The sequence below is a fragment of the Typha angustifolia genome, chromosome 6 (genome assembly GCF_048772165.1).
Source record: "Typha angustifolia cultivar Huaian chromosome 6, ASM4877216v1, whole genome shotgun sequence".
NCBI lineage: Eukaryota > Viridiplantae > Streptophyta > Magnoliopsida > Poales > Typhaceae > Typha > Typha angustifolia.
The window spans coordinates 6,838,969-6,850,582 of record NC_133244.1 but is presented as its reverse complement, the minus strand read 5'-3'; the positions used below and the strand labels follow the sequence as shown (position 1 = coordinate 6,850,582).

At 37.2% G+C, this 11,614-nt stretch overlaps 1 protein-coding gene across 4 annotated transcripts; it reads right to left on the bottom strand.

Moving 5' to 3' along the window:
• LOC140760778 (cell division control protein 6 homolog) lies at nucleotides 1–10,336 on the bottom strand. 4 transcript variants are annotated; one of them, XM_073097784.1, is made up of 18 exons: nucleotides 10,024–10,336; nucleotides 9,872–9,950; nucleotides 9,553–9,773; nucleotides 8,889–8,963; nucleotides 8,702–8,808; nucleotides 8,481–8,587; nucleotides 8,303–8,362; nucleotides 8,043–8,116; nucleotides 7,818–7,868; nucleotides 7,306–7,355; nucleotides 6,069–6,132; nucleotides 5,606–5,695; nucleotides 4,692–4,757; nucleotides 4,501–4,596; nucleotides 4,330–4,419; nucleotides 4,060–4,243; nucleotides 3,126–3,240; nucleotides 1–381 (listed from the first exon to the last, which is right to left on the bottom strand). In XM_073097784.1, exons 1-16 carry the CDS (start codon nucleotides 10,219–10,221, stop codon nucleotides 4,208–4,210), a joined length of 1,464 nt encoding a protein of 487 aa, XP_072953885.1. In that variant the 5' UTR covers nucleotides 10,222–10,336; the 3' UTR covers nucleotides 1–381; nucleotides 3,126–3,240; nucleotides 4,060–4,207. The 4 variants fall into 4 exon arrangements, with proteins under 4 accessions (XP_072953885.1, XP_072953886.1, XP_072953884.1 ...); XM_073097785.1 differs by lacking the exon at nucleotides 1–381 and adding an exon at nucleotides 472–1,139 and having other exon boundaries at nucleotides 9,553–9,762; nucleotides 10,024–10,065; XM_073097783.1 differs by lacking the exon at nucleotides 1–381 and adding an exon at nucleotides 474–1,151.
• Nucleotides 10,337–11,614: the final 1,278 nt, after the last annotated feature.

Here is an 11,614-nt window from a genome sequence, read left to right as displayed (position 1 = left end):
CCCTAGCTGCATCCAATTTACTCTAATATATCTAGCACTAGTCAGTGTAATCATATGTTCTCCTGAACATATGATTACACTACAAATTGCTACTTTAATATAGCAAATTATAGCTCTAACGTGACACTACATTATCTCAAAAGGCCTTCCCAACTATGAGTACAAGGAGTGTAAATTTTATAGTAAGAAATTATTGACCATTTTCAAAAATTTCCTAGAAGACTGCAAGCAGAATAATCTATGTGACTGATTACGCTTTGACCGTATAACCTCACGGTATAAGTTTATAACTTCCTCTGGACCTGACTTGGCTTCTTCAAGCGGTGGTTTCGCCCTGCTTCGTTGACTGGTCAATTTCCTAGTAGAGACCACGAATAATTCCTGCCATATATTTCTCAATTGATTCAAGCGCCTGATACGATCATAACAGTGGTAGTGGAATTTAATTAATGAAAAAGGAACCTTATCAAGCTTTATTGCGAAAGCGAAAGGAGAAGGAACAAAATCAATATTTCTACACGTCGGCAAACACAATGGCAAACGTCTTGCAAACGATAATATTCGTAAAATCTTCATCACATTTTACCAAAATATCGACATTCACAAATGTCAGCAAATGTAACATCTCCACTGACAAGCAAATGCCGGAAAATAAATTGCCTGACGTTGGCAATTGGTGACAAATATGTTACTAGCAGCATTCTGAGACGCTAATAAATACATTTTGTTTAGAAATTAGAAACATCAGAAAATAGACATTTAGTGACATTTATCAACATTAAACAATTATCGGTAAATAAACTTGTGCATACAATTAGTAAATATTGGCAACAAGCTTTAGAATGGAAGAAACTGCGAACTAATTAATAGTATACCACAACAACCAAGCAATTCTACATATTAGACATAAAAGAACCTAGATTACCAAAATAATAAAACTATATGCATAAATTAGTAAGTCAATCTTCTAAGCAATCATCCAAACATTAAAAAGGAAAGCAAACAATCACATATTCACCATAGTATATGACTATTCGTTATATTCAACATAACGAAACAAAAAAAGAGAAAAATTTCTATTATGCTTTGACTTCATCTCCTTACATCAAAAGATTGCTTCATCTCCCAGCATCTTGAATCTACAAAATTTACTAATATAAAAATAATTAGTTTCAAAAGAAAAAAAAAAAAAAAGTAAAAAATGCTACCATAACATACAAGTTCTGTTGGTAACAGTAGCAGAACTAGTTCTGCTACAGCTAACCACAGCAGATCTATTTCTGCTACCAGCATCAGATATAGTCCTGACTCCTGAGTACCAAGGTGCAAAAATGTTCAAAGTAATTATGCCTTTGCATCATTGAATGACCTCGACAAACCTTTGCTATGAAATAAAAACAAATCATTTAAGCTGCAAATAGCTGATGCAGCTCTCGTACAAAAATCTGTAAGAATATAATTCAGATCCTAGGATCTAGGTTACAAATTTATAGCACTTACACTTCTTATCACAATCACCCATTTGTTTTATATAGGACTAGACTACAAATCCAATCTCTCTGAAGGGGTATGATAAAAAAAAATGCAGGTTCATTCAATTACAATCAACAGTTAATCAATCCGTAAGAATCCAGCAACTATGCAAATCTGCTATTGCTAACAGAATAAATCAACTAAAAGAATGCAGGAAATACTACAGATGGAGAAAATATACAAATAATTAACCACGTTACAGAACCTTTTAACGAGAAAATATACAACTCAGGACAACAAAAAAAAAAAGTGATGCAACTTCCACAGGAAAAGGCTGCTAATCATGTATTAGCACGTATCAATATCCATTGAGAAAGAAGGAAAAAAAATTGGAGCACAACATCACTGTTCCATAAGAAGAGGCTTTTATAAAGATTTATAGCACATTAAATCATAGTTCAAAGTTTGGTCTCAGTTTTACTTTCAGCTTTTGTTCAAAAACAAAATATTTCAATCAGTTTTGGTTCTAACTTTGTTGCATCAGTTTCAGGCTTCTTTGGATAAATAGACTTTTTTTATCTTTTAAGCAATGAGGTTTGATATTAAGTACAAACTCAGATGCAAATCAAATCTAGCTTAGAATTAAAAAACATACATTAAAAAAATAGTTATTAGAGTTGTTTCGATTGCCTGCTAGTTTTGGGGGACAGTTTCAGATTGGATAGGACTGAAACATGAAATGTCTTGGTTTCAGATGAAACATCAAACATGCATTAAACAAAACAAGAATGAATAAAGTAAGACAGAAATTTCTATATATCTAGAAAAATTAACAATTCTTCATTTGAGTTAGTAAACTATCAAGAATTAATTTTTACAATCATGAAAGATGTCTTACAAATTCATAGCACCAGGACTTATCAAATGCTAGGATATGAAACATCTTTCATGATTGTAAAAATTATTAGTTGCTCATTCCAGAAAAAAAAAGGCTGCTAGGATATGAAACATAAGATGCACATACTTCTCATAAAACTAATAATACACACCAAGTATCATTTGATATTACGTGATCTATGATAAAGGTTCTGAGAGTCATGAAACCAAAATCACTTCTCTTCCAAATATAAGACTACGAAAATGAATAATCAAATGCCTATACCAAATTACAGAGTGAACTAACAAAGCAATCAGTCAGATTTTAATGATGCTCCCATCCCTGGGGACAGCAGCTCCCATGTGAAGAAAGAAAATTATAGTATTAGCCATGAAATGTAGAGAAAAAGAAAAAAATAACTCCTCAGCACCCTTCTGGGAGCTAGATTAGCATAGAGACCATGCATTATCCAAAGTTCGCACATAAAAAATCACTTAAATCAGAGAGACAACAAGACCGGAATCTCAACAAAAAGAAGATCCAATCTAATGCGGTCATGGAATAACCCAAAGCTATGCAATATTAGTCAAGAATCGGTAAAAATCTTTGATTGTCTCTTCCCTTTATTGGAAGATCTATATAAGTAGCATATACAACTCAGCGCATCTACTACATCCGAAGAAACAAAAACAGAAAATAAATAAATCTTCAATATTAAAATCAGACAGAAAAATGAACCACAAACAATTCAAGAAAGAGGTTTCATGAAACTCACGTCCCACAATATATCAGCACCTCTCACTCCAAGCTCTTGAGAATCCTTGGCTACAGGTTCTCTGGCAGTGCATTACAGCGTGCTCCTAGTCGTACAAGGGACAAGCCTTAAATTCCTGTATTTGGGAACAATTAATGGAAAACGTCACCAACTATTGAATCAGCCGCTTTGATCGTCCAGTGGCGCAGAAAAGTTCCAGAGACTAAGATGGACAGCATGTCGACTTCGTGCCACATCGTAGCAGAGAAATATATGGCTATCGGGACGAGAATGCCCTAACCGTAAAGTAAAAGTGGCTGTGGATTTGGGGACAAGGAAAGAGGAGGGAGACTTCTAATAGGAAATATGAGGTCCCTGTGGTGTTGGCTTTGGAGGTGGAGTGGATTTGGGGAAGTTGGAATTGCTTGGGGAGGAGATGAGCGTGGCAAGGAGATTCGGAAAATTTTGGATAAGAGCAATGGGCGTGAGAAAGAATTTTAGAAATGTCGGCGAAATCTACAAGGATAACGACATTTCTTAAAGTGCCGGTGAATCCGATGAACAACATTTGGGACAATTACTGGCATTATCTCTAAATGCCGTTAAAATTATTCTAATCCGACAGTCGACGCTACATGCCAGAGAATAGTAGAAAACTGACATTTCCGACTGCCACTAAGAAAATTGCAGGTGAAAACCGATTTTCTTGTAGTGTAAATTTGAAGGCGCTTTCTCAAAGAAAAAAATTGAAGGCATTTTTCTTTGCAACTAAAATTAATAAAATAGGGAAAAAGTTCATCACTAAAAGGCTTCAAGTGGAAAGAAGAGAAGATCTCTAGTTCACGATTTCACATTAATGGGCAAATCAGGTAGGTAGATATTCCTGATATATCCTAATTGCATGGCAAAGAATATATCTCATGGAGCAGGGGAAGAAAATACGTCAAACGCTAACCTTTTTGACTTTAGCACTGTTGTAGAATCAGATCATTAAAGGCATGAATTTGAGGTAGCACACTTGAAGAACTTGCATTATTGAGGCTGATTTATCATGAAAAAACTTCTTGTGGATGCGAGATTTGGAAAGAACCCAGATGCAACTTTTATTGCTCCAGGCAACTTTGAAAAAATCGATTTCCCTGTGTCACAAGCTCATTAATAATTTCCATATCACAGGGAAACGGAAAGCAGAATAGCACTATTATAATAAGTGATGTGCCCGCACCTTGAAAGCAAAAATGATATCTGAAGTATCAATTTGTAAGGTTACTCTTCTCAACTTTTCTTCCTTGGATTGTCCAAGTTTGAGAAGTCCCTAAGAATTGGAATTCCTGCTGTCATGTATACTCTAACAGAAATTTAAGGCTAAAATAGGGTATCTAGTATGCATTTCTACCTGGTCACTTAGCACGCTGCACATGTTACTGAATTCCAGAGTACCTACGGCTGGGATTTGGGTGGATTTGCAGATCCCCGAATATGATCTGTTTAGCTGTGCCCAAAGGAAAAAGAAAAAGAATTATCAGAACCAGAAGTGATTATAAATTGATACATCTACAAGCTTTGAGGCTTAGGATGCAAACATACCTCTCCAATGGTTGTAGCTTTTCTCTTACAGTGGCGAAAAAGTTTCACTGTGGCACACAATATTATCTGCAGGTGCCAAAGATATTACTCAATAATTCTAATGTATGTTTTTACGAGCTTTTCTAAAGCAAAAAAGGCAGGAAAATTTGTTTATACAATCAGATCCAAAATGCAAATAATCATAATAAAATTCACAGAAATAGTCTGTTTAGTGCATGCATTCATGAGCTTCCAAAGACACAAGGCAGAAATAATTTTCAAGCAAAATATGCATATGTTCGATGTTCCCTACATAATCAAATACAAAATAAAAACAATCATAAAGTTGTTCACAGAAATAGTATGCTTCTTGCATGGCTTCACGAGCTTCCTTAAACAAAGCAGAAAAGAAGCTCACAGAAAAATATGTATTTTGTTAAATGTAGCCTACATAATCAAATCCAATAGTGAAAGAGGCTTGAGACTGCAGTTTAAGGCCTGAGCTTCCCTATTCGAGAATCATGGTCCTATTTGCACTAATGTTTTACCCTGCCATTGCCGGTGTAAGAAGCTTGAGGCTGGGGTTGTGAAGCTCATGCATGAGGAATCTTGCATGTTATTGTGTCACTTTCTTTTAGGGCAAATCATGCCTCTTCAGGCCAGGGCCTCTAAGCTATTCATTCTATCTAATTTCTAGTCCATACTTCTATATTCATCTATTAGATTTAGTTCTGCTTTAAACTATGTTAATTATACTTTTGTGCTAATTAGTTTATTTATCCCCAAAATTTTTAACAAGTTGAGAACTCAAGCAGTTTCAAAGACATGTAAGATTATTTTATGCACGATGGCATCTGCAGCCATGAAGACGAAATCATTTTGACAGAGTTAGAATGGAGTACATGAAAAATGTAATCCGCAATTCCAGTGTTTACCTGCTGATGTTGTGGGAGAGCGAGTATTATGTCTACTACAGCTGACTTAAAGGCCTTAGATAAAGCAATATCCATGTGATCAAATGTTACCTGCAAAAAAGTTAAATCTTGGGTTACAAGCACTATTTTGAAAGAAGCAAAATTTGATGTTGGAAATTCAGCCCAACTGTCGATATTATCTATCTAGAACTTCAAGCAATATAAAATGTATAGCTCCAGTAATATGTGAGAACTATAGTATCAGCAGAGTTAGCAATTTATTTATATCCTTCAAAAGGAAATGCTTATTTTATTACAGAATGGCAATCTGGAGTTATATTGTTTATCAGATACACTTGAATGTAGAATGGCCTTCAAACTTCTGGTGTATGGTTTTGTAGCAAATAATAATAAGATTGATATAATAAGCTTGTTCCATATAAGCTTATCTATGCAGTGCAGTACTGAATATTGTCCAACTTACTATGTCAACCTCCTGTTCCTGAGAAGCATTTCTTAGCTCCGCTTCAAGCACCTCTATTGCACTCCTGCAATGAAGAGAAAAAAGAATGTTCACCTCATTATGCAGTTTTCATCTCTAAAGAAACTGCAGTACTTGTATCTTAATTTGTGATCAGCTGTATTAACACTAGTTATGCACATGACATCATATGATTCTAAACTAGAGTGATTTATTAAAAAAAGTTGATGTTCAAATACATGCAATATATCATGGTTGATTTTTTCCTTTTTCTTTTCTTGAATGGTCCTTGAAGTAGGAAAGCATTAAATTCAGTTGTTAGTAAAAGTTGTCAGGACTAAACATCATTGCTTCATTGCCTCGTGAAGCAGGAAGAGGAAGGTACTGCAACTAAAAGCGCTCGCTAGTTTGCCTAAGCTGAACATGAAGATGGAGGCAAAAGGAGATGACTGAAATAGGAGGAGCCAATATATCTGAGAATAATAAACAAATAACTCAAAGAACCCAGGTTAGATCAGAGGGCATAGAGATGATTCCCAAATCACTAAGCTCATCCAGGCTGGCATTTGAGAGCAGAAGCGATAATATTCATAAATCTGCAGAAACCAGTCCAGTGAAACGAAAGTAGGATATCTGGATTAGTTACAATAAATTAAGGTTACAGGTCCATAGTTGTCCATAACAGCAGAGAGGACGGAAAAAAGGAACGGTCAAAGGGAAAAAAATCAGCCTGTACTCCATTTCCTGCTGGAGGGAGGAGATTGTCAACAGAAATGAGTCTCATATCTTAGCTCAAATATAAGACCCCAAGCCAAACATTGATGACTCTTGCAGAAAAGGAAATAACTTTTCTAAGTGCGAGCCTTTTTCTTATGATGTGCAGCTAAATTCATCAGCTTCGGTGCCGATCAATTGATATCTTCTCAGCATTAAAATCTAGTTAGAAGTTTGATAGGATGTCTCTTTGTAAGTGTGAAACATTGCCAGAGGATGAGTGAGGTTAGTCTAATCTCATTGCATTTAGAATATCATCGCCAGCGCATCAGGTAGGGCTAAAAAATCTAATAATCCAAATGCAGCATAAAAGTTGATGCGAAAAAACTGCTTAATATTGCAATAAGAAAAGTGCTTTCAAAAAGTTGGGCAGCTGCTGACCTACTAATCCAAAAGGTTGCAGAAGTTAATAAAGATGAAATTATTTCTTGAGCAAGAGAAGATCTGCATTAACAACAATATTTACCTGCAAACACCAAGAGCTCTTCTCATATCTCCAGAGGCAGCAGCAACTTTCTGAGAATCACAATCGCATGTCATCAGAACAGTTGCTTTTAAATTTATCAGACACTGGGATCTAGGATGTGACGGAAGACTACAATTTCCTATATAGTTGAGCTTGTTTAGGAGTTAAATGCCCTTATCCTGGAAACTATTAATGTGAAATGGTTGATAACTTGATATGTATCGTGGATCCCCATCTAAAGGATTTAGCTTTAAGCTGAATTAGATCTGATTATGTATATCTAATCCTAGTTTTATGGTGATCCTTCTTCTATTTGGATTGTGTCTGTGACAGCTGATTGTGTTGTATGATTTATAGGTACAACAATAAATTTGCTTAATATATTCTATATGAAGAAACCTAGCCTCATACAATATGGCGTTGACAAAGTTTATATGAAGAAACTAGAATTTAATGGATTCCAATAACAAGAAGCGAAATATATAACAATGTAAAAGTGGTTATGAACTTACCCTAGCACAGAATTCTAGAGCTAAAGGCTGGAAGACATTGTACCCCAGAACCTGCAATACAAGTGTACTTTAAGAAAGCTTCATCTACAGCATTTTAGAAGTGTGATGGAACTCTAGGAAATCTTGGCTTCCATTGATATGCCACAGATAAAATAGATCAAGCCTCGAAATTTGAGGAAAGTCTCCAGCAGTCAAGGAAGAAAAAAAAAATAGTATGAAAATCACCATAAGCCTCTCCTGGATGATCTTAAGTATCTGATCTTTAGAGTAAGCCCGGAAAGTTACAACAATAGGCTTGCCTGTCATAATTATAACAAGGAATGTTAGTTTTCTTTTTCCTTCCAAATGAGGCACATTGAAATACATATGATGCAGAACGCATTTACAAAATTTAATGCTAAGCAAATCATGGGGGAAATAAAAGATGTAATATTTTCCTGCATAGATTCTTCAAAATATAAGATAAATGAAGGCAGAATCCTCACAATTCAATGATTCAAGCTTTGGAAGAAATCGATCTGCTAGATCTATGGCGTTCGCTATTCCTGCAAAGATAAGTTAACATGGAAATTGACAACTAAGGTCCGAGTATTACGCTAAAACAGAATCCAACTTCAACTCCCAAGTAATTATCAAAGATAGACACTAGCCTTGAAATTTTACCTATTAGTATGCATCTGGAAAATGGGAAAGTTGTAAGCATGAATAGATCATGAAGTACAGCTCGATCTTTAGTAACTAAGTAATCAATCTCGTCAACAATGATCAATCTGTCACAAAATACATCATCATATTGCAGCAAATTTGGCACCATCAATTTGGTGACATTGTATGAATATTAAAGAATACTAGACGACACTACAACAGAAAGGTAGAGTTCTCACATCATTCTTCTGGAAGATGAATGTCTCTGAGAAAATAGGTGTTGCAGATGTTGAAGAGCTGAGAGTCTACCATTTATCTTCTTACGAGAATGGAACTTTGAAACTATCTAGAGTTAAAGCGTATCATTAGACATGATATGGGTTACACTGTGATAGCTAAAAATATTTTCACCCTCTGAATGATTACCTTACTGAATATTTCAGATGTGTTAGTTAGAGAAGTACAATTGATTGCTAACACATCTGGTGATTGAAGCCCTTCCTGACAACCAGATCAAACAGATAAAGTCAAGCGAGACAGACATATGTGGTCAGAAAGATGAAATCAAAACATCTAATCAGAAACAAAAATTGGCATGTTATTCCAGCAAAATATGTTAGATGCTCTTTGCAATTTGAAACTTACTAGTAGATTTCAAACATTTACAATTCTAATTGCTATGCAGAAAAACAATTACACAGTACTCTTAGATTAGCCAAATTTATCAAGGGAATTACTCTATCATTTCTAATAGTTGCTAGAAATTTTATTTGCTCTCATTTTACTTACTTTCCATGTACTCAAAACTGCGATGCTTATGTTTTCCTTCTAACAAGCTGGAACCTAAGATTTGCTGATAGCTTGACAATTGCTAATGGCAGTATACTTGAATCAACATTTCCAAAATCCTAAGGCTGCTATATTTTTCTGAAAATAATTTCACATATAGGTTGATAGCAATGTGATCTCTGCATCTTTGAATACAAGATTGCACCATTATTATTACAGCATAAATTGCCCGGTGGCTTATTTCATGACTTAACTGCAACAGACTGTATGAAAATCCAAAGCAAGAACAGGTTGGTATTACTTCTCCTGACCACAGCACAAGGCTATCCTTCACCTTGTCAATAGACAAGGTCTTTCCAGTACCAGGGCATCCGCAAACATACAAACTACCAGCTTTGTCCTGCTCAATGCACGTCTTGCAGAACTCAAGAACTCTCTTCTGCTCCTCCTCACGGCATACCACATTAGCCTGCGCTGTGGCTACATGAAGCGCTTCCTTGACTGCTAGCATCTGTGCAGGATCTATAACAACAATTGGATCAACCCAAGCAAGCACAAATCAGACAATTTTTAATTGTCTACAATGGAACACCAAATTTTAGAGATCTAAGCGTACTCGCCTCTTGGATTCCACTTAGGCTTCTCTACGTGATCGTCATATAATCTTTTCCTTGGAGACTTCGACAGATTGCTATAAACCTGCAGACCGATGGGTTCGCATCACAAATAAAGTCGAAGGGAGGATCAATTCGAAGGGAAAGGATGGGCTTACAATTCCGTTGCAGATTTCTCCAACTCCGCCATTGGATCTGCGAGGGGAACTCCATTTCGCTGGGGATCGGGCATCGATCGGAGTAGATTCGGTGGATTTGGATCTGGATCGCTTCTTGTTGGGGGTGGACTCGCCCCCTCGTTGTTTCGGATAGGAGGGAGATGAGCTGGGATTGCTTGCGCTTCTCAGCGTAGGCATTGGAGAGCTTCGAGGGATGCGGATCGGGAAGAGACGAATCAAGAAGGAAGGATGATGGAAGGGAAGAAAGATATAAAACGGGATCGGTTTTTGGGCGGGAAAGGGAGGGAAGAGATGCTTTCGCTCCCGCCACGAACAAGTTGGTGTAAACGAGCCGGCTCTAGATGTAACTCAACTCAGAAATTAATTTCGACCCAATTTGATATTTAGGCTTGGCTTAGCTCAATTCGAGCCTAGACAAACCAAGCCCGGCAGCTACGGCTTGCCCAAGGATTAGGAGGTTGAAGGAGGAGGAGGAGGCTAGAAGTGATTATTTGGACCAACCTACCCATGCTCAACTCGAACCCGCCCAGTCCAGACCCAGTATGGCCTAGCCCAGTCCGAGCCCAAATTGGCAATAGGCGACACAAGGCAAGCTTTTGCCCACTCGAGCTAGCTTGGAAGCTCACTAGTCTCTCTCTCTCTATATATATCCACCATAAGATGGATCATAAACCATAAAGACAAAAGAAGCCGAGGGCTAAAATGAGAAACTAAAAACTAATTGAAGAGAAGAAAATTCATCCTCTTCTTTCCATGGCTCACCAACGATTCTTTAGAGACATTAGTCATGCTCCTCCTCCTCCGGTGTAGTCGATCAGTTGCTTACACCATCACTCTAGAGATCACTCACCTCTGCCATCACAAGCAAGATGTAGAAGGAGCTCGAGCTGAAGACATCATGTAAGAAGCCTTCTCTAGTGAAAAAGCCCATCACAGCTGGTGAGCTAATGAAGGTGCTAGGTGCAGATGAGGGTTACAGTCTTTCAGGGCAAATTGACTCGTAAATTTGGAGGAATTCACTCTGAATCTTGCCCAACCCAACCATTAAGCCCATATCAGATATCATGCTAGCAAGTGAGTACTTCTCTAGGCAACAGAGATCGGTGAACCCCTCCCTGCTCATGCGGAGGAAAAGCTCAGGGAGGCGAGTGATGGGTTCCTGAGGTAATCAACAAAGTTCTTGATGGTGTTGGAAACGAAGTCCATTAACCTGTCGCTGTAGAGCATGGCATGGAGCGCGACGTCGTCAATGTAGCCCATGGCTACAAGGTGCGGGAGGCAACAACGTCAAGGTTCATGAGGAGGAGCTCTTCAGTACAATAACCCCACTCGAACTCATCATTTCACTAAGGTTAGAATTAAGCCTAGCTCACTCTCTCACGGACTGATGAGTAATAACAAGATAGAATTTTCTAACTTGGCCCTACAATTGGCCTGATAGGCCCGGCCTGAGCAATTCAATAACAGATTTCAGATCTAATCAATATTGATATACCGAGTATCTTATCTGTTGATATGGAGTATTCCGGTGATCCCCACGATCCAAGTCTGAGCTGTTGGAATTGGAATA

What these genes read in the sequence shown, in the direction of transcription:
- LOC140760778 (XM_073097784.1), bottom strand. Translation starts at nt 10,221, where the DNA reads ATGCCTACGCTGAGAAGCGCAAGCAATCCCAGCTCATCTCCCTCCTAT. An exon ending in CTCTAGAATTCTGTGCTAGG is followed by an intron (nt 7,356 to 7,817) that starts GTAAGTTCATAA and finishes TGTGATTCTCAG; the next exon opens with AAAGTTGCTGCTGCCTCTGG. An exon ending in CTCTCCCACAACATCAGCAG is followed by an intron (nt 4,758 to 5,605) that starts GTAAACACTGGA and finishes TGGCACCTGCAG; the next exon opens with ATAATATTGTGTGCCACAGT.